At 39.9% G+C, this 22,005-nt stretch overlaps 1 protein-coding gene across 1 annotated transcript in view; it reads left to right on the top strand.

Annotated features, from left to right (window-relative positions):
• Nucleotides 1-22,005, top strand: part of SORCS3 (sortilin related VPS10 domain containing receptor 3) — a 616,841-nt gene that overhangs the window by 512,494 nt on the left and 82,342 nt on the right. Inside the window, exons 12-14 of the mRNA XM_033183483.1 lie at nucleotides 3,525-3,601; nucleotides 6,482-6,573; nucleotides 17,374-17,481. Coding sequence (XP_033039374.1) covers nucleotides 3,525-3,601; nucleotides 6,482-6,573; nucleotides 17,374-17,481 — 277 coding nt within the window. The remainder of the gene's footprint in view (nucleotides 1-3,524; nucleotides 3,602-6,481; nucleotides 6,574-17,373; nucleotides 17,482-22,005) is intronic.

Raw genomic sequence — 22,005 nt, 5'->3', positions numbered from 1 at the left:
GAATCCATAAATCCTATGCATACACTAGGCACACAGAGAAACTCAGGAACCTTGTCCTCCTGCTTTCTAGGCTGAGCCCTGACATTTATTAGGTTTGTGCATTTGGCTTAATTTTTAACCTCTGAGCTTCATTTTTCTCATCTGTAAAACTGGAATGTTTTCTACCTTGTGGGGGTGTTGTAAAAATTGGAGATGGAAGTGTGTGTCTAAAGACCCAGCAGAGTGCTCAGACCATCATAAGGTAGGATTAATGGTAGTTGTTCTTACTTGTGACTAGCATATTGCTTCTCAATTAGTACTTTGTAAATTAGCAAACACAAAGGCATTAAAGATTTATTTCTGAATTTTTTTGTCCATATGTATCAGAATTGCTAATTCCTTTTTATCTCCCCCTATAATTCTTGAAGCTTTTTGCCATGCCCTGGATTTTTGGGAGGGATGTAACTCAGCTGATGAGATCCTGATGAAAAACCAGGGCTAAGTCACTGGTGCATGCTTCTTCATACCCAGCTTCTCCTTACCCTGCTTGCTCTGGTCACCCTGGGAGGTTATTTGCCATCAGGAAGATAACTATGAAGTCAGCTAATTATACCTTCAGTGGCCTGCATGGAGCCTGCCTCTGCAGAGTCCTTTCCCACATCGGTGCCTTCCACCTTCCTTCAGGTGTCAGCCACCCTGGGCTCTCTCCGCTTCCGCTGCTGACTCCCTTTCCCCACCTTGAGCTGAGATGTGGTCTCAGGTAAGCTGCGTGGATAAACGTATAGCCTGAGATTCATCTCTAACTCCTGTTGAGGACATCTCCGAACAGATGGAATTCCAGTATGGAGAGTTTGGCAATTGCCTTTTGCAAGCAGAAACACTAGGGTTCCTAATATCCTTAACACAGTGGTTTCCAGCTAGTATTAAAGACCTCACATCCTCACAGTGCCTTACAGCATGCAAAGCACTCTCCTTCCCTTGATTGCACAACTGCACAATGATGTAGAAATGGCGATTACTATCCTCCTCAATTTAGAGATGAAGAGACTGTGGGCAGGTGGAAACAGGTGTCTTGTTCCAGCCCACTCTCCCTCTGATTCTACCTCTAGTGCGCTGTTCTGTAGCCATTCAGCCAGACCTATCTCTGAGTCCCTTTCTGTGCCAGCTCCACAGCTAACCACACTCCCTGCCAGGCTTCCTGTAAACTCTGAATGTTTGCACCCTCCTGTTTTTCCTTCTGTGGCAGCCCTCCTCCCACCCCTGTCCCTGCAGGGGCACATTGATTGTACACTGTCAGCTTCCTCTCCCACTGAGCCTGTAGCCACCCCGTATGGGCAGCAGATCCCTCTGGCATCAATGGTGGTGAGAGAAGCATTGCTAGCCCTCAAAGGACTTCAAAATTCTCTCCCTTTTATTTTTTTTCAAAAATATTTAAGGAGCAGAGAAGGATAGCACTGGGAGGAAATGAGGGTAAAAGGAAGTTGTTTAAAGCTTCCAAAAGGGGCATGGGCCCTCCGTCATTTACCACCCAAGCTGTCGATGAGAAAAGATCCCAGTTCTTCTTCTTCTTCTCCATCTCACTCCCGCTCCTGTCTCATCATACCACTCAAGTGGGCAACAGCTGCATCCGCTTCTTCCAACGTGGTTGGCAGTCACTAGCTGAGCTCCAATTCCACTTCAGCCAGCAAGGCTCGTTTTTCAAATTCTCCTTCTCTGACAACATAACTCAAGCTCTTCCTATCAGAAATCACCCACAGAGTCACCTAGGAACTGTGCATTTTCAAAGATCAACTCCTCCTGGGTACATCTTTTCTGTCCGTTCATCTGGAAACCAACTTTCTGGTCTCTGTGATCAGTAGCATTTTCTTTCAGGGGTCTTTTCAACTGACAGAAGATATTTCCACGAACAGAGTTCACTGTGAGCCTTGGGTTCTTACCACCGTAAGGCCCCCAAAATCTATCTAGTCAAGCTTTGAAAGAGAGGTTGAAGATGTTGACAGAGCCAGCTTCTAAGGAAGGTGAGGGATGATAAACTAGATCCTTAGAAGCGATGCCAGGGATGGAAGATACACAGCTCTGGAGCAACTGTCCTCCTGCCTCCCTCTCTCTTTGTCACCTTTGGTAGACATCTATTGATCACCACCGCATTCTATTCTGTTGAAACCAACAAATCCTTCTTAACCCAATGCTCCAGGTTAGCACAACCACCAAGCAACTTGGGTTGATATTCTCCTCCCTATTCCTCTTTACTTTCCTCACCTGTATCTTCTAAAACCTGTATCTGGGGAGTTGAATCCAAAATTCCAGGCAGAACTTGATGGATCTACTCACGAAGCCTCTCCCTACTCCTCTCACACCTACTGCCTGAATCCTGAACCCTGAGCCAGGGGTTATTTTTGGAAACTTGAGTCTTAAAACAAGTTGGCTATCTGTGTGCTCCCTGATGCTGATGGGAGCTTGACAAACTGTAGCCTGGCTTTAATTTCTCATCTTGAAGCATTAAATGTCAGGAGCTCAATTAACATTTTCATTATTGCATTTTTGTTGTGCTCCTATTTAGGCTACAGATGTGTGGGAGCTAACATTCTCTTCCTGCTATTTTTAAAGAAAAAATATCAGCCAATATGATAAACTCTTATATGTTTAGGGTTCCTTCCTGGTTGTCAGAACCTCCTCAAGTGCACGTCAATGTTGGAACATGATCCAATCATTTGTTTTCCCATGCATTCATTCCACAATTATTTATTGAGCACTGTTAGGTTGGGGGCATTTTTTTAGGTTCTGAGAAGAGGACTGCCCATTGGGAAAACTAAATCAATATAGATGGACTAGAAAAGCTTGACCACTTTCTTTTTAATAAGCATAGCCACAAGGTGATGGAGTGCCAGGGGAAGAAAAAGAAGGGTAGAGAGAAGAGGAGAATGTGAAAGGATGGAAGCAGCAAGTGTGGTCAGTCTAGGCATAAGCCAGGTGACTTCTTTTCCTGCCATATTTGATGGCCATAGTATGCTGAGTATGGTCATCTTCTTCTGGGCACTGTATAATTTAGGTTACATAGTCTGTGCCATTGGGTCACTCAACTGCCTGGCACTCAAAGGACATGTTGACAAGTTGCAAACGCACAGACACACAGTTATGCGCGCACACACACACACACACACGCACACACCAGTTTTTCTCAGGCTCCTATGCTCAGTTTCTCCATATGTGTCTACTCTTCCAGTCTTTGCTTCCTTCAGGGAACACCTGTCAGGAGCAATGTAAGAGATTATTGGTATACAGAGTGAATAATTCAAGAGACCTGAACTAATCGATGTTCAGTCTTTGACTCATGTCATTGAATGATGCACTTCTGTCATACTATTTAAATTTTCTCCCATATTGGGTTTTTCTTCCTGCTGGGCTTCTGATATGACACCAAGAAAGAAACTGCACAAATTAGCTGTAAATATTACTTAGAAAACCTTTACTCTCTGCTCCCCCAGCCCTAAGCACACTTAATTGGTAAACTCCTGACAATCTCAAATGATCTGCTTATGTTTCAGGCAACATTGGCCCGGAGCTCTCATATACTGATATTGGTGTGTTCATCTCCTCCGATGGGGGCAACACATGGAGACAGGTAACTGGGTGAATTGAGAAAAAGGGAGGAGGCATTTAGAGTAAGTTCTACCAATCTCTCTCTCCATCCTATAGATTCTCAGTCTCATTATGACTTTGTAGTTTCAAAACACTTGAAGCAGCTGTTCAGTTTGGTCAATTTGGCTGGCAGGTTAGAGGGGTAATGGGGTAAAATGAGAAGGGCATTGGGCAGGGAATAGGAGGAACTGGAATTTTCCCAGTTCACTTATTCTTTCCTTCAGCCGTATGTATGTAACAGGTCCAGATGCTAAGTACTGTGCTGGTTGCTGGGGATACAACTGATAAAACTGTTTTTATCATTAGTGTGCCAAGAGTTCTTGGCAAGCTGTTCTCTTCACCTTTGGGGACATGTTTCTGTATCTACAAAATGCAAGGATTAGAACATTAAAACTGACAAAGCCATGGAAGTCAGTGGTTGTTTAAGTATTGTATAGACTGTCTTGAGTAAGTATGAAACAGCTTAATAGATATATGACTGCATGAAACGTTAATTCAGTTTTACAAACACTTATGGCAATACTGTCCAATAGAATGTTCAGTGATGATGGAAAAGTTCTGTATCTGTGCTTGCCCATGCAGCTGTGGAGTACTTGAAATGTGACTACTATGTCAGAGGAACTTAATTTTTAATTTTATTTATTTTAATTAATTTAAATGTAAATACTCTCTTGTGGCTACTATACTGGACAAATAGATTTATACAATGTCAACTAGGTGTCAGGTTCCAGGAGGCAATTGAATAATTTGGAGTCCCTTTCCTTAAAAAGCTCAAAATTAAATAGAAGAAATGGGTTCATAACCAACTAACTATAGTTCAGGGTGATAGTAGTATTTTAGTGGCATTATTAGCACACAAAGAAATGAGAGGAATACATCCTGCTGGAAAAACCAGGAAAGACATCACAAGGAGGAGTGACGTTTTACTAAGTCTTAAAAGTGAGACAGTTTCTCCATGGAGAAGACAAGAGAAGGACACTAAATATCTTGATGGTAAAGGTAGAGTCACCATATGAACTCTAGTTAGATAATTTCCTGTTTGGATCCTGTAGTGAAGATTGTCATCACCACCACCATCATCATCCCCATTTCCACCAGTGTCAGCACTACCAGCATTGTAAAGATTACCAAGTACCTATGAGACAAAAGCAACTATGTCAAGTACTGCAAGGCACACAGTCAAGAATAAGGTTCCTACCCACAAGGTCATAATCAGATGACTGGGGAACAGATACATAAATAAGATCATACCCTTCAAAATGTAAAATAACCTATTATGAGAGCCAAAGGAGGGTGGAAGCTGGAATACAAACTCATCTGGTGCAAAATATCCTCATAGACAAACCATTTCTGGAGGTCTCTCTACCTCAAGAAGTAGCTCACCTGACCAGTGTTATCAATACTTTTTCTTTCCTCCTTTCTTAAACAGCTAAGGAATCCACTTTTTCACTCCAGTGCTAGACAGGGCAAAAATGAGCAGTGGCCAGATGGTAAAATCAAGAGGAAAGGATGAGGGTAACTTTTCCCTCCTCCCCAGTGCCTCCTCCTATGTTCCTCATTCTTAGGCTTCAACCCAGCAGTTCCATTATGTGGCTTATCACAGAGCCATCCTTTAGGCTCTGGAGAGAAAAGCCTAGCATTGCAGACTCAGAGTCTATGTTTATATCTGGAATATAAGTGAATCACCTTTAGGTCCTTTGTGCATTGAGGCTCGTCATTAATAGGGACATTTTTCTTTTCTTTGAAGATAAATATGAAAAAAAAAAATGAGGTTTAGGACTGAGAAACTACTTTTTCTCTCTAAGGTTCCCTGGGGCATATATATAGGAGACCCCTTTCGTCTTACCCATTCCCCCTTTAAATCTGTCTGTACCTCCTTATCCTCTTATAGCCTTCTTCACTTAACCCACCATCCCAACTTCTCCATCTAGGCTACATAAACCACCATCAGTGGTTAAGTGCTGTAGGAATTCTCCAAGCATACTTTCCCCTAGAAGATCTAAAGCTGAGATTAGTTCTCTGCTGGAGAAATAGTTTTCCTGTTTAAGGTTGAAGATTGAAAAGTCCTATCTGGTATAAGCATTGATAGATGTGAGCTTAGGTCTGAAGTTCTCTTGACTCAGAACCTTGTATTGCACTCAGTGCTTAAAAAATGCCTGTGGTTAGATGGAGGGATGGATGGATGGATGGAACACTGAATAAGTGAATGAATGAGTGAATGGATGGATAAGTAAAAGACAAATAGACGAAATAAAGAATGAATAACTTTAGGTCCCTGGACATACTGTGTTCCAATGACCACTTAGAGTAGGGATTCATAGACACCCAACTTGGGTCTTCATCCAACTTGCAGGAAGGTGGTGGCTATATCAGTTATTAGTTTTACCATAGTTGGTGAAAAATTGTCTTTTAAGTTCCTACATAATGTATAAACAACACTATAAGACACAGACCATTGACAAATTAGCAGACGTCTGAATAGCTGAGGAAGAAGAGAAGGCTGCGTAGTAACTTAGTTACCTAGAAAGATAGGGGAGTTTCTTTGAAGTCCTACTTTGCTTTAGATTATCTAGTTGAGCATGCACCTTTTTGCCTCACCTTCATGTAGCATGCTGGTTCACAGTACTAGTAGTGGAAAGAGCCCTGGAAATGCAATTTGAGTGGCCTAGGGAGAGTTATTTGTTTTCTGTGAGCCCATTGCCTCATCAATCAAATGGAGATAATACTTACAAAACTATCTGATAGTGCTGTTGGAAGGTTTAGAACCTAGATGAAACAATGTATGTGAAAGACTGTAAACTGTTAAGCACTATGCAAACGTAAGGTGTTGCTATGATTGTTGTTGTTGTTGTTGTTGTTCCAGATCTTTGATGAAGAGTACAATGTCTGGTTCCTAGACTGGGGTGGCGCCCTCGTGGCCATGAAACACACACCTCTGCCAGTCAGGCATTTGTGGTAAGGAGAGCTCCCTACCCTATTAATGAGCTTATGAGCAGCTTTTTAGTGGAGAGAATTGTGATGAGTTATTCTGCATGGTTTTGTACCCATTTGTACATTTCCTCATCCATTTATTTATCCATCCATCCATTTAATAGCTTTTATATCATCTAACTCATAAGTAGCAATAGTAGGCCAGATAATTCAGATGGGGAGGGGTAATGAATGGGATGGGTGGTAATGAGTGGTCAGATAAGGCAGAAGACAGTGGGAAGGACCTGCAGTTCAAGTAGCCAAGATCAGTCATCCAAAACAGGAGAGATGGAAATTGGAAGAGGAGGGTTAAGTATATGTAATAGATACTGAGTTCAGTTCTAGAGAAGTTGAGTTAGTGGTTTCTATGAATATTTCAGCAGAAATGGCCATGAGTTGTCAAATATTTGAAGATCGGGAATGGTCTAGGCTGACACTTTAGCTTTGAAGTCATTAGCCACTAGGTGGTAGTTAAAGCTATGGTAGTGGGCTCAGTGCCTCAAGAGAGTGAGTACAGGGAGAAACCAGGGACTCCTATGGACTCTGCTGAAAACCAATATTCAGAGTGCAGGAAGAAATTATGGGACAGGCTAAATAGAAATGGCCAAAATATAGAAACTCAGGGGAAATATTTTCATGAATGCTGAAGAAAGGGGTGATTAATAGCATCAAATTCTACAATCAGATCAAGTCAGTTATGGAATAATAACAACCTAGGATTAAGCAATATAGGAGGTTATTCATGATTTTTGTCAGAGTAGAATTGAAACAGAGGTGGGGATGAAAGTTAGACTGTAATAGATTTATAAACAAATAAACGACTGAGTGGATGATAAGCAATGAAATGAAATAGAGACAGTATAGATTATTGCTTTCAAAGAGTAAGATTATGAAATGGAGCTGACGGTGTATATGCAAGACCTTTCACAAGCACAGAGTTGAGTGAGAATAGATGATGATGGTGATGATGACGACGACGACGACAGCGATGACGACAACTTGTTGCTGCTGTTGTTTTGTGTTTTTGGCAGGGAATGGATGAGTCTCATGTGTATTTATGCCCTGAAGGGAAAGAATTTCAGGCTGCAGATTCAGCAAAGGGAATATTTGGAAGAGTGAATATTTGTAGGTGGACAATATCCTATCTACAGTACAGTTGGTCGGATTCACATGGGCAGGAAGGTGGACCCTGGCCTAACTACCAGGTCTTAGATATTGGGCGATAAACACGTTTAGAGTAATAATTTTACTGGAAAGCATCAGACCGTAATCAGGAAAGACTTAAGATTCCCTAATGGCAAATCCAATCTTCAGTCCCTTTGGCAAAGACTTAAGAAGGATTCTCTGGGTGCAGCACACCAACATGGCACAAGTATACATATGTAACAAACCTGCACGTTATGCACATGTACCCTAGAACTTAAAGTATAATAATAATAATAATGATAAAAATAAAAAATAATAAAATAAAAAAAGAAGGATTCTCTCAATTTGACCATTTTAAGTGAAACCATATGAAATTGTCATTTTTAGGTCAAAAATGATCAAATATTACCAGTCTCTTAAAGCTCAACCTAGTATATAGTGAAATAGTTCTACCACTATGATATGGAGAGATTGTGCAAATAAATGTTAAAAAGATGCGTGGAGCCATTTATAAGAGGAGCGCTTTCCCACCTCAAGGATGAGCTTGTAAAAGTTCCCAGTGTAATTGTTTCTTATCCTTTTACTACTGATTTATATGTTTTTTTGGTAGTATCCAAATACTAGAATTGCTTGATATTAATGATTGTCAGTATTTATTGAGGGATTATTACATTCCAGGCACTGTTCTAAACCATTTACATGAATTATCTCATTTAATGCTTGACCAACCTATGTATGTAGGTACCTTTCTATCACCCACTTATAATGGCATCAAAAAGCAAATGTGTTAAATACCTTTCTCAAGGCTAGACGTGTACCTGGCAGCACCAAGTTAGGTTTCTGTCATGGATGCTCTTCTGTTCTGGTTGCTAATTTTCTATGTACTATTAACAAGCACACCTAGGCTTATGACATAGTCCCTGCCCTCCAGGAGATTATACTCAAGATAAGATGTTTAGGCAGTACATGCATGACTAGAAGTGAAAGCAATGTCTGCTAAAGGATGCCAACTGTGTGTATTGCTGGAATACTGACGCCTGGTATGTAAGGAGCCTGGCAGCCTTCTCTCACCTCCTGCTGCAGGAGGTGACATGAGGACTGACCTTTGAGAGAAGGATACCAGGAGTTACAGGAGAGGTGAGAGGCAAGCCAAGGAAAGAGAAAACTTTGACTGAAGTCCAGAATTTGAGTAATGTAGGGGGTGTTCAGGAGACTATTTGATTGAGACCAAAAATGTACATAGAGGTAGGTAGGACTCAGACGAACTTACATGCCAGTTTAAGGGATTAAAGTTGGTCTGGTAGGTAATTTTTTCTGCAATCAAAACCCATTTGCCTCTGTAGAGGAAAGAGCTGTCTCTATTGTGGACTGAGTAGGACTTGCACTCTCAGAGAAGACAGCTTGAGTCTTAAAACAAGCTTGTTTTTAAACCAAGAAAGGCAATGTTTCTTAGCTCCCATCATGTTAAAAACTTCCATCTAAATCTTCATAAGAGAGTTGATAAATGTCCTACAGACAGGTTTAGCTGGCCTGGTTTCTTCTCTGTAAGTCCTAGAGAAGGGGCTAGCAACCAGCCCTTAAACTTGGCCGTCACTCTCCTTGATTATGTAGGGACCTAGCACTTACTTCATCATTGATTCTTAAAGCATTCTGCATAAGTTTCCTTGTGCTGAGGAAAGAAAGAGTTTATTTTTGTCATTTCCTTTTGGTGGTAGAAGAGGAGAGCATATTTGACATGGCAGGAGTACAGGGAAGAGAGTTTTGGTTTTGTCAAATCTTAGCACCCTTACATCTAACAGTTCAGTCTGCTCCACAAAAGTTTTATCTCCAGAGACTGCCTCACTTCCAAACGGAGTGCTTGTCTGATTATGCCTGGAAGGAAACCATCCAAGTTGGGAAAATTACTCAATATTCATTTAGGAATATTTATGTAGGACCAAATCATGACTCTCAAAGTCATCACTACAAAGTTTGAGTTTTCCCTTGTTCAATGTAATATCTCTTTTCTTGGTAAAAGATGTTTATAGAGCTCAGGGAAAAAAAAAAAAGAACTGCACTCCCACTGAATTTCCTCTTATAATAACAATGATAATATCACCCTCCATTTGTTTGACTATTCTAACTTACAAAGTATTAAGAATGATTTTTCAAACTAAGCTTTTGAAATGGCATTATCTCCATTTATAGGATGTTGATACTGCCATTTGTCATAAATACTACAAATGTTTTCTTGAACATGACAGAGTCCATGATTTTTGCTTACTTGCCTTTCTACGAATGCTATTCTCTAAGGCAGTCCCTGGAAGGGGTTAAATGCCAGCTGTTGAGTGTATGTGTTAGAAAACAACAGCAACAACAACAACAAACTCATTTGGGAATTATCCTTTGCAGGCCTCTTTCAAAGGCTAAGTGAGTTTTTGTAAGGGCTTGACACTGTTATTATCATCAGTGTTTTCTTATGAAATTGTTGACTGATTTTGTCTCCTGCTTGTGAGATAAAAGCTTCTGAAACTTAAACCAACTTTTTCTTTACCAGGAGCTTCTAATTAAGTGACAACCCTCAAGGTAAACAAATAGCTCAATTTAAGAGGAAGATAGGTTAGGTAATCAGTTCATTGCCATTTTCTGTCATAGATCTCAGACTGACATTGTTTTATATACAGATGTACCTATGTTAATATTTGAAAAGGAAAAAGACACCAGATTATCCACTGGGATGTAGTGGCTCTCAGATTTAAATAATAGCTACATTGCCTTTAAGAGAAAATAAGAGTAATAATTGAAAAGCTGGGGAAACTTTAGCTAGGCTAACAAGGCATGTTGTTTCCTACAAATTGAAATGATAGGTAGCCAGACAGGCGTGAACACAAAACAGCATACAAATGAACCCATCTGTTTGTGATCATGTACATTTGAATGCTTTGAGATTAGAACTAAGTGCTATTTCAGGGAAACCCTCCATCTCCTTTGTACTTGAGAAGCATTAGAGTGAGATAAACAATGGACCGCCACTGAATACAGAGATCTAATGAAAACTCACCATCAGCAGAGTACCTAATGGGCAGGTAGACGAGGTGTGACTGTTTGCTTAGCCCTGACAAGCTGTCAGCATCTCTCAATGGGATGTTCTTGGCAACGGAAAGGAAAACATCACCTGGCCTTTTGTGTTTCTTTGGTTGTGCATGCTAGCATTTTGTTCAGATAAACTTTCAAATGAAAACAATAGTTCTAAACAATACATGCCTCTGAAAAGCAAAACTGCATATGCTGTTCTGAAGAACTTCCAGGTGGCTAAAATGCTACCACCTCATGTGCTGGGGATAAAATGAAATGGAGCAATACACCTTACCAGAGGGAGGAACATTGATTCTCAGTGACCACTGTAGCTCTCTATTTCTGTGCTAGAGACTTCTGAGGAGGATTCTGATTGTTACCGGCAGATTCTATTCCTTTTAGTTTATGTCATGTCAGTATCATAGTCATAGACACCTGAAGTAGGAAAAGGTCTTATAGAAGTCATTTAAACTAGTATGATACTTGGTATAGCTGATACTTTTGTGACATCCCCAAAGAGTTACCTCAGTTTACCGGAATATCACAGTGCTAATCGACCTGCAAATACCCACCGTACATAGTTCCCATCTTGTATAATGGCTTTAGTTGTTAGAAAGATTGTTTTTCATGCTGAACAATAATAAACCTACTTGTAAGCTCTGCCCATTGACCTGTAATCTGCCACTCAGATCTATGCAGAATAAGCCTGCTACAGAATTACATATGATTTTTAGAAAAGTGCAGCTGGGAAGGACCTCAATGTATTTCTTAGAAATATCTTAGGCTAGAAAAGCCTTTCTAAGTTCTGGGAAATGATATAATATGCAACTCAAGACAGATTTTATCCATTTTTTCATTTATTGCATACATATTTGTTGAGCATATATTATTTATCTAGCATTAGTGTAGGGGCTGGGATATACTGTTGAATGGGACTGTGTACTTGGGAACTTATATACTTATCCACAAATATTGACTGTTCTCTTCAGAAGGGTCACATGGAAATCTTTTCTCCTTATTCTATCTGTATGTTAAATAATTAATAGTTCCACGTATCTGACTACATTCTGTCTAATTTCCTTCACTGACATTATCCCTTTTTGGTAGTCAATAAATAGACCTTTAAAATATTTGGAAACTTTCTCATTTACAAAAATTAAGATGCAATGGTAATTAATTCAGTTTTTCTTCTTCTTTTTCCGTAAGCCGCCTAAAATTCATATAACCTGTTTTTAGGGGCATTTGCTTTTTACCTGTAATTACTCTTGTCAGTTTTTCTACAATTATTAAAATGAACATAGTATTTAGGATTGGGTAGAAGGATGATTTCTTTTCTGATGCTTATAATATATCTGTGAGTACATCCTAGACTCACAGTGGCTTGATTACCTCTCATGATAGTGGCATTGCCAGAGAATATTTAACTTGTAGTTGACCAATGACTCCAGTTTTTTTCAGCTTTATATATTTTATTAGCTAATCTCATTTCTTTAGTTGTAGGTCTTGGTGGGTTTTGTTTTGTTTTGTTTTTGTTTTTGTTTTTGTTTGCATTAAGCATTCTGCTTTAAGTTGTGTCTGTCTTATAAATGACTTCCAAATTTACATCCCCAATTATGATGAGAAATCCAAAGGTCTTCTTAACAATATTACAATATGGAAGTCCAAAAAGCGGCAATCTTAACATGGACCAAAACAAAAACAAACAGATGATAAACAAAAATCAGCTGGGTGTGGTGGTGTGCACCTGTAGTCCTAGCTTCTCGGGAGGCTGAGGCAGGAGAATCGCTTGAACCCAGGAGGCGAAGGTTGCAAGGAGCTGAGAATGCATCACTGTACTCCAGCCTGGCGACAGAGTGAGACTCTGTCTCAAAACAAAACATAACAAAACAACAACAACAACAACAACAAAGAACAAACAAAAAAACTGCTTCTCCTGATTTTCTAATTTCCCTGTCAGTTGCTTGACACTCCTGTAAATCAATATTTTCCATGATTTCTTTCTTTTGCTCTTGCAACCTCTATATATTTTATCACCAAATTCATTGACTTCATCTCTAAAAATAACCTAAATATTTCCAATTTTTTCCCCTATAATAATCTTCATCCAAGCCCCATCTTGGTGTGGTCTCTTAAATTACCACCCCTCCCCAACTCATTTCCTTGAATCCACTTTGGGTCTTGATAATCCATTTATCACAGAGAATTGAAACTTGTCTTTTAAGGCTTAAATCAAATTATATTATTTCAACTGAAAATAAGGTCCTTCATGATTTGGCTTCTGCCTTACTTTCTTCTACTAATTCTTTCAACTAATCCCTGTTCACATTAAGCTACAACCACTGACCATCTTTCTGTTCTTCTCACAGTGCAGCTTTTTCATATTAGACCTTTCCTCTGTAATGGTTTTCTCCTGAATCTTTACGTGGATACTTTCACTTATCATTTAGATTTCAGTTTAAATGTCATCTCCGTAGAAACGGCTTTCTTAAATTTTTAGTACAATGTAGCTGTTTGGTGACTATCAAATCACCTTATTTTAGTTGTTTCCATGATACTTATTTCTAACTCATAGTTTTGCATTGATTTATTTCCATATTGTTCATCTCCTCACACTAGAAAGTAAGTTCTGTGGAAGCCAAGAACTTTCTATTCATTTCTGTATCCCTAGACCTGAGGTCACTGCCAGATCAGGCACATAGTAGTAGGCATCAGTAACATTATGATAAATTCATTTTATTTGACTTTGAGTCTGTAGTCCTATGTTGCCACTATTTGGAGATCAATTGGAATTTTGCTTCTGTCTCCCTGAGTATTGGCAATCCTGCTGATTTCAATTTCACCTGTGGAGCTATTAAGGAATTCGCAGTTCCTTTGTCTTGGCCATTAATGAGCTACTGACCTGAGGAGGAGAAGCTACATCCCTTGGGGATACCATTCAGTATAGAATTCAATATACAATATATCACCTCAGGATATTTGAAAACTTCTAGTCATCAAATAATAATAAGTTTCACAAACAGCAGCCTATCCAGACCCAAATATTTGATAACTAGGAGATTACGTTTTCTAATTTTTTTTTTTTTTGGAGTTTCTTTAAGGAGTTTTGTCCTTCATAACTGCCTCAGTGTGAGAATAAAGTATTAGAAATCACTGATCTCAGATCACCCTAGCTCTGGAGTCCTGCCCACTTGCTTGTGTTTACTTATGTCATCCTTGGGCTTCAGTTATTGTCTATGCTACCTTTCCTACCTGGACTTTGGCGTTTCTCGTCCTGCCTTTAGGTATCTGCTGATCCACTCTTTCCTCTAGCAAGGATTTTGCTCCTTCTGTGTGAACTCATTTCATACAGCAGGCCCTTGATCATCTATAATTTCTCTCCCCATCTGGAGGTCCTATCTTGATGCTGGTAGGCTGTGATGGTCTCTCCGAGTCTGCTCTCTGTGGGTCTTCTCTTCATTGTATAAACTAAAGATAGTTGTCCTGTGCCCTGCTCGTTATGGCAGTGACATGAAGACTCCTCCTTCCCTGCAGTGCTCATGGCACTCACTGCAATTTGCTTTGCTAATGCTGATCTTATTTATTTATTTATTTATTTTGAGATGGAGTTTCACTCTTGTTGCCCAGGCTGGAGTGCAGTGGCACAATCTCTGCTCACTGCAACCTCTGCCTCCCGAATTCAAGCAATTCTCCTGCCTCAGCCTCCCAAGTAGCTGGGATTACAGGCATGTGCCACCACGCCTGGCTAATTTCTTTTTTTCTTTTTTCATATTTTGTAGAAGAGGGTTTCACCATGTTAGTCAGGCTGGTCTCGAACTCCTGACTTCAGGTGATCCACCTGCCTCGGCCTCTCAAAGTGCTGGGATTACAGGCGTACGCCACTGCACGTGGCTCATGCTGACCTTTTATTGATAAGGAAATCCTGAGAATGAGACAGAGAGAGGCCTTAAATTCACTTTGGCTTTCATCTGCCAAGACAATAACCAGTTTGTCCAAAGTCACCAAAACAAACCGAACAAAAATCCCAACTAATACTTTCTTACCTTCTGGACTTACCGGCCAGAGTTCACTTGTTAGTGGCCACAACAAATTCTGAAACAACTATGATTATTTTAGAACTGATGGAATACATGGTAAAAAAAAAAAAAGTAAAGTTCATTCCCAATTATACATGTTCTCACTTTTGAAATGAGAAACCCGTTTCTATGAAAAGCAATTTAGATATACCCAACTTTCTTGGGGTTAGTTTAAATGATTATTTAGCCTTCAATATATTTTTTAAAAAGACTGGAATAATCAAATCCTTAAAATTCAAGACAGATGATGACAATTTAGGAACTCATAAAGATGTTTATGGCAGACTGTCTGCATTTCATTCGTGAACACGGATCAAGGTATACCATAAATGCAAAAATTGCTGTCTGAGAGACTGGTTACTCTAGCTGGGTTAAGAGATTGACTTTATTATTGTTTTTAATCTGTACATTAGGACAGAGAGGATAAAACAGAGAGTAAATCAGAGAGACACAGAGAGATAGACAAAGAAGTAAGTGAGTAGAGAGTGAACCATGTGGGCTGGCTGTTAATGGGGTGGTAATTCACATCCAGCTTATGGGTGCCAGTGTAAGTCATGCTTGAGAAATGATTGGATAGATTTAAAGAGGGTCCGTCATTATTCCTTATTATTTCATTCATGTATTCATTTAACATGTATATAGTATCAATTATATGCTGGGTTTTCTGTTAACTACTAAGAATAGAAGAATTAATGGTATAGTGTTTGACCTAAAAAAAATACTCCCAGTTTAGGCTGGGCATGGTGGCTTACACCTGTAATCCCAGCACTTTGGGAGGCCAAGTGGGAGGATTGCTTGCAGCCAGGAGGTTGAGACCAGCCTGGGCAATAAAAGAAGACCCCATCTCTACAAAAATAAAATTTTTTAAAAAAATTAGCCAGGTCCAGTGGTATACACCTGTAGTTCTAGGTGTTTGGGAGGCTGAGGTGGAAGAATCACTTGAACTGAAGAGTTCAAGGCTGCAGTGAGCTATGATCACGCTGATGCACTCCAGCCTGAGCAACAGAGCGAGACCCTTGTCTCTTTAAAAAAAACAAAAAACATGGCCGGGTGCGATGGCTCATGCCTGTAATGCCAGCATTTTGGGAGACCAAGGTGGGTGGATCACGAGGCCAGGAGATCGAGACCATCCTGCCTAACACAGTGAAACCCCTTCTTTACTAAAAGTACAAAAACATAGCCAGGCTTGGTGGCATGTGCCTGTAATCCCAGCTACTCAGAAGGCTGAGGCAGGAGAATGGCTTGAACCCAGGAGGCGGAGGTTGCAGCGAGCCGAGATCATGCCACTGCACTCCAGCCTGGCAACAGAGTGAGACTCCATCTCAAAAAAAACAAAAAAGATGAAACAAACAAAAAACCTTCACAGAAATATTATTTACCATTATATATATTATATATATAAATATTATGTGTATGTATTAGAATTTATGTGTGTGTGTGTGTATACACACATACTGTGAGGAGCATTGTAAGACAGATATATTTGTGTTATATTTGTTATTAAGGGGTTATTCAGTGATAAGACATACGTGATCTCTGAACTCCCAGAGTTTATAATATTGAGCTGAGATATTCAAGATCAGTTAAGGAGTCAGTAGTCAGCACTATGATAGGAGAAGGCCTGGGTATTATAGGAACATACAGAAGGGAATTTTAATCCTAAATTATGGAAATAGAGTAGAATTAAGAATCAGCCAGAGCAAAACTGATCATAGAGGATGAAGAAACTAAGGCTGTCTTGGGGAAGAAAGGATACTGAGAAAAGCTTCTCAGAGGAGATGGTCCTTGGGCTATGCCCCCTGGTTAAATCATGGGGCAGACAGGTCCTTGATAATATCAAGAAAGGAAAGGAAAGGAAACAAGCACTCAGAATTGCTCAAGTCTCCTCCGCTAGTTGCATGTCTTTAAAGCATTGCAGATTCTGTTTCCACAAGGGGCCAGACCTTCTTCTTACCTTTGGATGAAAGATGGGGCAGTGTTGCTCAGAACATCTCAGACTCTCAGTGGTCATCCCTAAAAGCCCCTTAAAGTGGCACTGGGGAGGGAAAATGATCCTAACATCTGTTTTGAACAAATAGATAATTGCGGTTTGTAAGGTTTGATCTGAAAGACAAACCCCGTCCCTTTCCTTCGGGTCCACCAGCCTTACTCAATTTGTGTCAGAACCTCCAAGGGCTGAATGGATTTTGCTGTAAATTGAACCTCAGGTTCCATTCTGAGTACTTGAAACGTGACACTCCATCCACTAAGCCCTCCTGCTTGGGTTGTTTGTCGATTCTAATGTGTTGAATTATATCTGCAGCTCTAGGTGCTGTCTCCACCCAAGTCTGGAAATGCAGTTTTGATCAAATCTCATAATAATGTGAGGAGATGTTGAAGATTAAAAAGCTATTGATAATCCACACTGCCACGAAGCAAGATACAGAGGAAAATTTAATAACCTGAAAAATGGTTACAGAAGAGTGTGGCTTTATTTTCAGCTGTCTTTTCTGTGTACTTGTTTCCAACACAGGGTGAGTTTTGATGAGGGCCACTCCTGGGACAAGTATGGTTTCACTTCGGTTCCTCTCTTTGTTGACGGGGCTCTGGTGGAGGCAGGAATGGAGACCCACATCATGACGTGAGTACTTCTTTTGCTATGGTAGGAAGAAGACCAGAGACACTGGTTCTACTTTCACTGGGGCCTTGGGTTTTTCCCAGGGAACCCTACACCAAAGTAGTCCAATCACTGGGCCAAAATTTCCTCATCTATAAAATGGAAATACTTATTTTTGTACCTACAAACTCAAAAAACTACTACCAGGATTAGAGAGGCTAAGGTCCTAATTGAACAGTCAAAGTTTCTAATGGAATTTAAAGAATTATAGCAAATTCCCATTTATTTGAAACCCAAGCAAACAGAAAACCTATGTCATTAGATGGGGTTTTTTTTTTTTTTCTCTCTCTCTTTCTGAAACAGTCTAGTGGGAGATAAGGAGCAGGGGCAGGGATGGAGGGAGTAAAACAGTCAACTTACTGAAATCAGAAAATATTTTAAGATACGTCGCTTTCTCTCTCTTTCACACACACATACACACTCCACAGTTATTTCACTTCAGATTATTTCACTGTAGATTTTTTTCTATATTCTTTTATAATGAGATTTAATCTTAGAAATCGATCACCTGTGTTTATGTGTGCACATGTTTACATGGTAAGTGGGTAACCGTAATCCTCCACCAACCAATACTGACCCCCACCTCCCCCACTCCCAATTGCCTGGAGCACATTACACCTTAGGTCTTCACTGGACAGAGTGGAGTCTTGGGCAAAATTAAGGGGTATTTGCTATAGCGTGGGGTTGGCACAGAAGGGCTCATAGCGTGCATCTGTGCTGGTTCGGTGGAAGGGTGCATGACCTTCCTACTCGAAGGGACACTGCTCTTAATTTAACTTTTATGCACATAGATTTCTTTATAGTTTGAATTAGTCTTTTTCCAATGGTGATGGACTTGGAAGAAAGGCCAGTCTAGGAGCCAGTAAGTGATCAGTTATAAAAAAATTCTTTATGATTATATTTATGCAATTTAGATCGAATCTCATAGTTTGGCCCCATTCTCTTCTGTGAGGCCTATTAGAACTCATTGCATCTTCTGTTGGGCATTACTTTGAACAATACCATGTGTATGCCAATCTCTACATGACCTGGTATTCCCTAGCAAGTTTAAGGCCACAACTTAAGTTCTGTGTTTATCTAATCTTAAATGGTAATAATTTTTTTCTCGGCTTCAGATGGAGTTTAGCTGGTCACATGGATGTGAGGGAGATTGACCTCAGAGCCAAACCATTTACTGAAAAGATGAGATAGCACTTCTCTTTTCCTTTCCTCCTGGCCAAGACTCCCTAAGAGCTTGGCAGAGCTTCTGTGCCTGATTTATCTTGCTTATCAAGATACTTAGAGAATACAGCATAATTGTTTTCTTATAGAGGATCTGGGGGGAGCAGAGGTATTTGTGTTTTTATGAAATTATGATGGATCTTGGAAGCATTCCTCAAAACAAGTATAAACAATTCAAGTTACCTATTTTAACATTTTGTTAAATTCAGAGTTTCTTTTGTATGGAAACAACACAGATTTTGTCAGGACTCTTCAGATAGCTGAACAAGCCCTGGAAGGGTTGTCAAGAGGTGATTTCTGTCTGTATTCTAAATTTGAAAATGGTATTCAAACCAACTGACCTACCAGGGTTGCCCATTCATGGAATGGCAATGGCAAAGATTGAAACAGGAGTTTTTAAAAATTATATATTTCTGTAGGAACTGTGAAGACAGGGAGTCCATTTGGGGACAAGAATACTTAGCTTTGCCATTGAATTGAAAACTTATTAATAAAGTAGGTCATTTGAACACTGTATCCTTCCTCTTACTGTTAACCCTGATTCTCTCTTTAGCTCAGTGTGATCAGGGAGAAAAAACAGCCACTCTAAGGTTCTGTTGCTTTCTCTTATCCATTGATTTGGAGAGTTTATATATTTAACAGTTACAGAGCTACTAATATATATCAGACCTTGTTAGATCTGAGGAGATTTTACAAAGGCAAAAGAAATTCTTTGTCTGCAAGGAGCTCTCAGGCTAAAGTGGTGAGAGTAGGTGGGGATAAGTAATCATCATGGTACCCTAGTTATACAGCCAGGAGATAGCAGAGGAAAACGAAGACTTCACACACACAGTAGGTGACAATTGACTTGGTCTGGAAGTTTTCATAGCAGTTCACAAGTGGAAAGCCATGTAATAGACAATGAAATTTAAGTTCTAAGAAAGCATAGATTTTTAATAGTTTTATTCACTAATATAAACTCAGTGCCAAAAGCAGGGATTGGCATGTAGTAGGAAGTCAGTGATCGTTGAATGAATGAATGATTTCAAGGCAAAGGAAAGAACACAAACAAAGGTAAGAACCATGAAAGAGGGTGGCTGGGTGTTTAGGGGGTAAGACTATGAAAGATTTTAGGTCACATTTGGGAATTTGACCTGTATCCCGAGTGACATTTTTGAAATTAAAAAATCTTGTCAAATCACAAGTTTTCTTAAAACCCATGGAGGCCTTTCCCTTGCCTTTAGGATAGATTCTAAACTCATAGAATGGCCTACAAGTATCTATATCGACCACCTGCTTAGGGCTTTTTCTCCAACCTCCCTGACCTGACCACCCTTTTCTGATAGACTGGTTCTTTGTATCTGCCAGAATGAGCCTCGCCTCCCTATTTAAACAACTAAATTTCTAAATATCTCTCTGATCTCAGCTTAAATGTCGGTTCTCATAGCCTGCCAGATCAGGGTGGGTTCCCATGCTATATGTTATCTGGCCTGATTTATTTTTTCCTTCACAGCACTTTAGATAATAAATATTAATACAAAGGGTATTAATTTTTGAATATCTTTTCCCCTCCGTCTTCATCTACCTTTAAGACAGACAGATGGATGCACACACATGTGCACATGTACACAGACATCCCTGCAACTTCCCATGAGGGAGGATCTTTGTGTATCTTGTTCTTTCAGTGCCATGTATTTATCAGGCTTGTGCTAACATGGAGGATTTAACAGTATATATGTACTGGATAAATGAATTATTAAATGGAAGAATCAAGTGACTTCTAAAAATCTTACCTTTGTTGTGATTGTTGTGATTTTTCTGGCCCATGGCTCTAGCATGTTAGGAAATTGATTATAGATCTCTAGAGATTCTGGAATGCTATAATCAGAATGCAGTAGTTGCAAATCATGGGGGTTGGGGTTGGATAGGAATCAAGAGCAGACTGCATGTGTGTGTAGAGGTGTCTATATGGAGGTTATGATGCATTGGGGTGGAATGGCATGTGGGCACAAAAGGGCAGCTAGAGAATGAGGAGCTTACTGGGAACGATTCTGATTTCCTCCACTTTACACAAGAATCTGCCCAATTTCCACTTGTCCTGGAGGCCAGTGCTCCAGGAACATGGACACTTCTAACACTGTAGCTTTGCAGGAGGATTTACATGGGAGACAGTCCCCAGAGTGGAGGCCTGGGAATTGGTTACTTTTATTGCTCTTTTTTCTACTGTCTTTTCAGATGTTATTATTTCAACATCTCCTCGGTAACTGTGATGGGAACCATCTAGTCTAGCCTAATTCAAAATGAAATGTGACCATTCTTATTACTTAAAGCTGAGGAAAGGGCTGATTGACAAGCTGGAGGGCCTATTGCAGTCTCAGGCAGTGGCTCTCCAGATGATGAGATGCCTGTGGCTGTTGCAGCACTTGGACCTCTTTTGTCCACTATTTCATGAAAGGCTGTTTGTCCCTTGATTAGCACTTTAAAGAGAGCTTTTCTTTAGCTTGACTCAGATGTGGAATCAGATAGAAAAACACTGCTTTCCTGCATCCTCAAAGCTATGTTTGAAATTCTTTCCTGACAAGAAATGTTTGAACCAATTGGCTATGATTTAGCTAAACTTTTACAGGGGACAGAGAGAACCTGGCAGCTTCCTAGAAAAAAAAATCTTAGAAGGGAGAAGCATAGCTTCCCTGAAAGAGATCAGATACTTCTTACCATGAGTGAATGTCTAAAAAGCTTAAGGAGAGTTTAGTCTGATTTGGAGGAACCCAGTGAAGACCTTGCAGCCAATTTATGACTATTCAGCATCTCTCTTTTTTTTTTTTTTTTTTTTTTTGTGCCAGGTATCACATTGAGCACTTTTTCAAACTTGATTGTATTGAAATCTCCCAACAACTCTGGAAGGTAGATAGGACTGGCATCATTGGCTAGATGAGGATGCTGAGGCTCAGCTCACATGTTCAGAAAGAGGCAAAATAAGAGCAAGGAATGGGAATTTCAAGCTCCAGGCTTGGAGGTAAAATTTGAAGGAAGGTATTATAATTCTCTAAGGTTTGTTCAGTCAAGGACTAACAAGGTGTGTGGGGAAAGAGTGGCAGTATACCAGTTGTTTACTTAGTATGATAAGTGCCTGCTGTGCTGCCAGACACCAAGTCACAGCAGACCTAGTTCTTGATGTTAATTCACAATCCATTTGAAAAAGTACGATAAATACATGAAATGATTAGGTAATGATTAAATGGTAAGGTATGGTATAAATTTGTTGTTGTTGTTCTTGTTACTGTTTGT

Source organism: Trachypithecus francoisi, unplaced genomic scaffold (assembly GCF_009764315.1).
Source record: "Trachypithecus francoisi isolate TF-2019V2 unplaced genomic scaffold, Tfra_2.0 Contig01579, whole genome shotgun sequence".
NCBI classification, from domain to species: Eukaryota; Metazoa; Chordata; class Mammalia; order Primates; family Cercopithecidae; genus Trachypithecus; species Trachypithecus francoisi.
The sequence above is the reverse complement of the archived record's forward strand: the minus strand, read 5'-3'. Positions and strand labels throughout refer to the sequence as shown.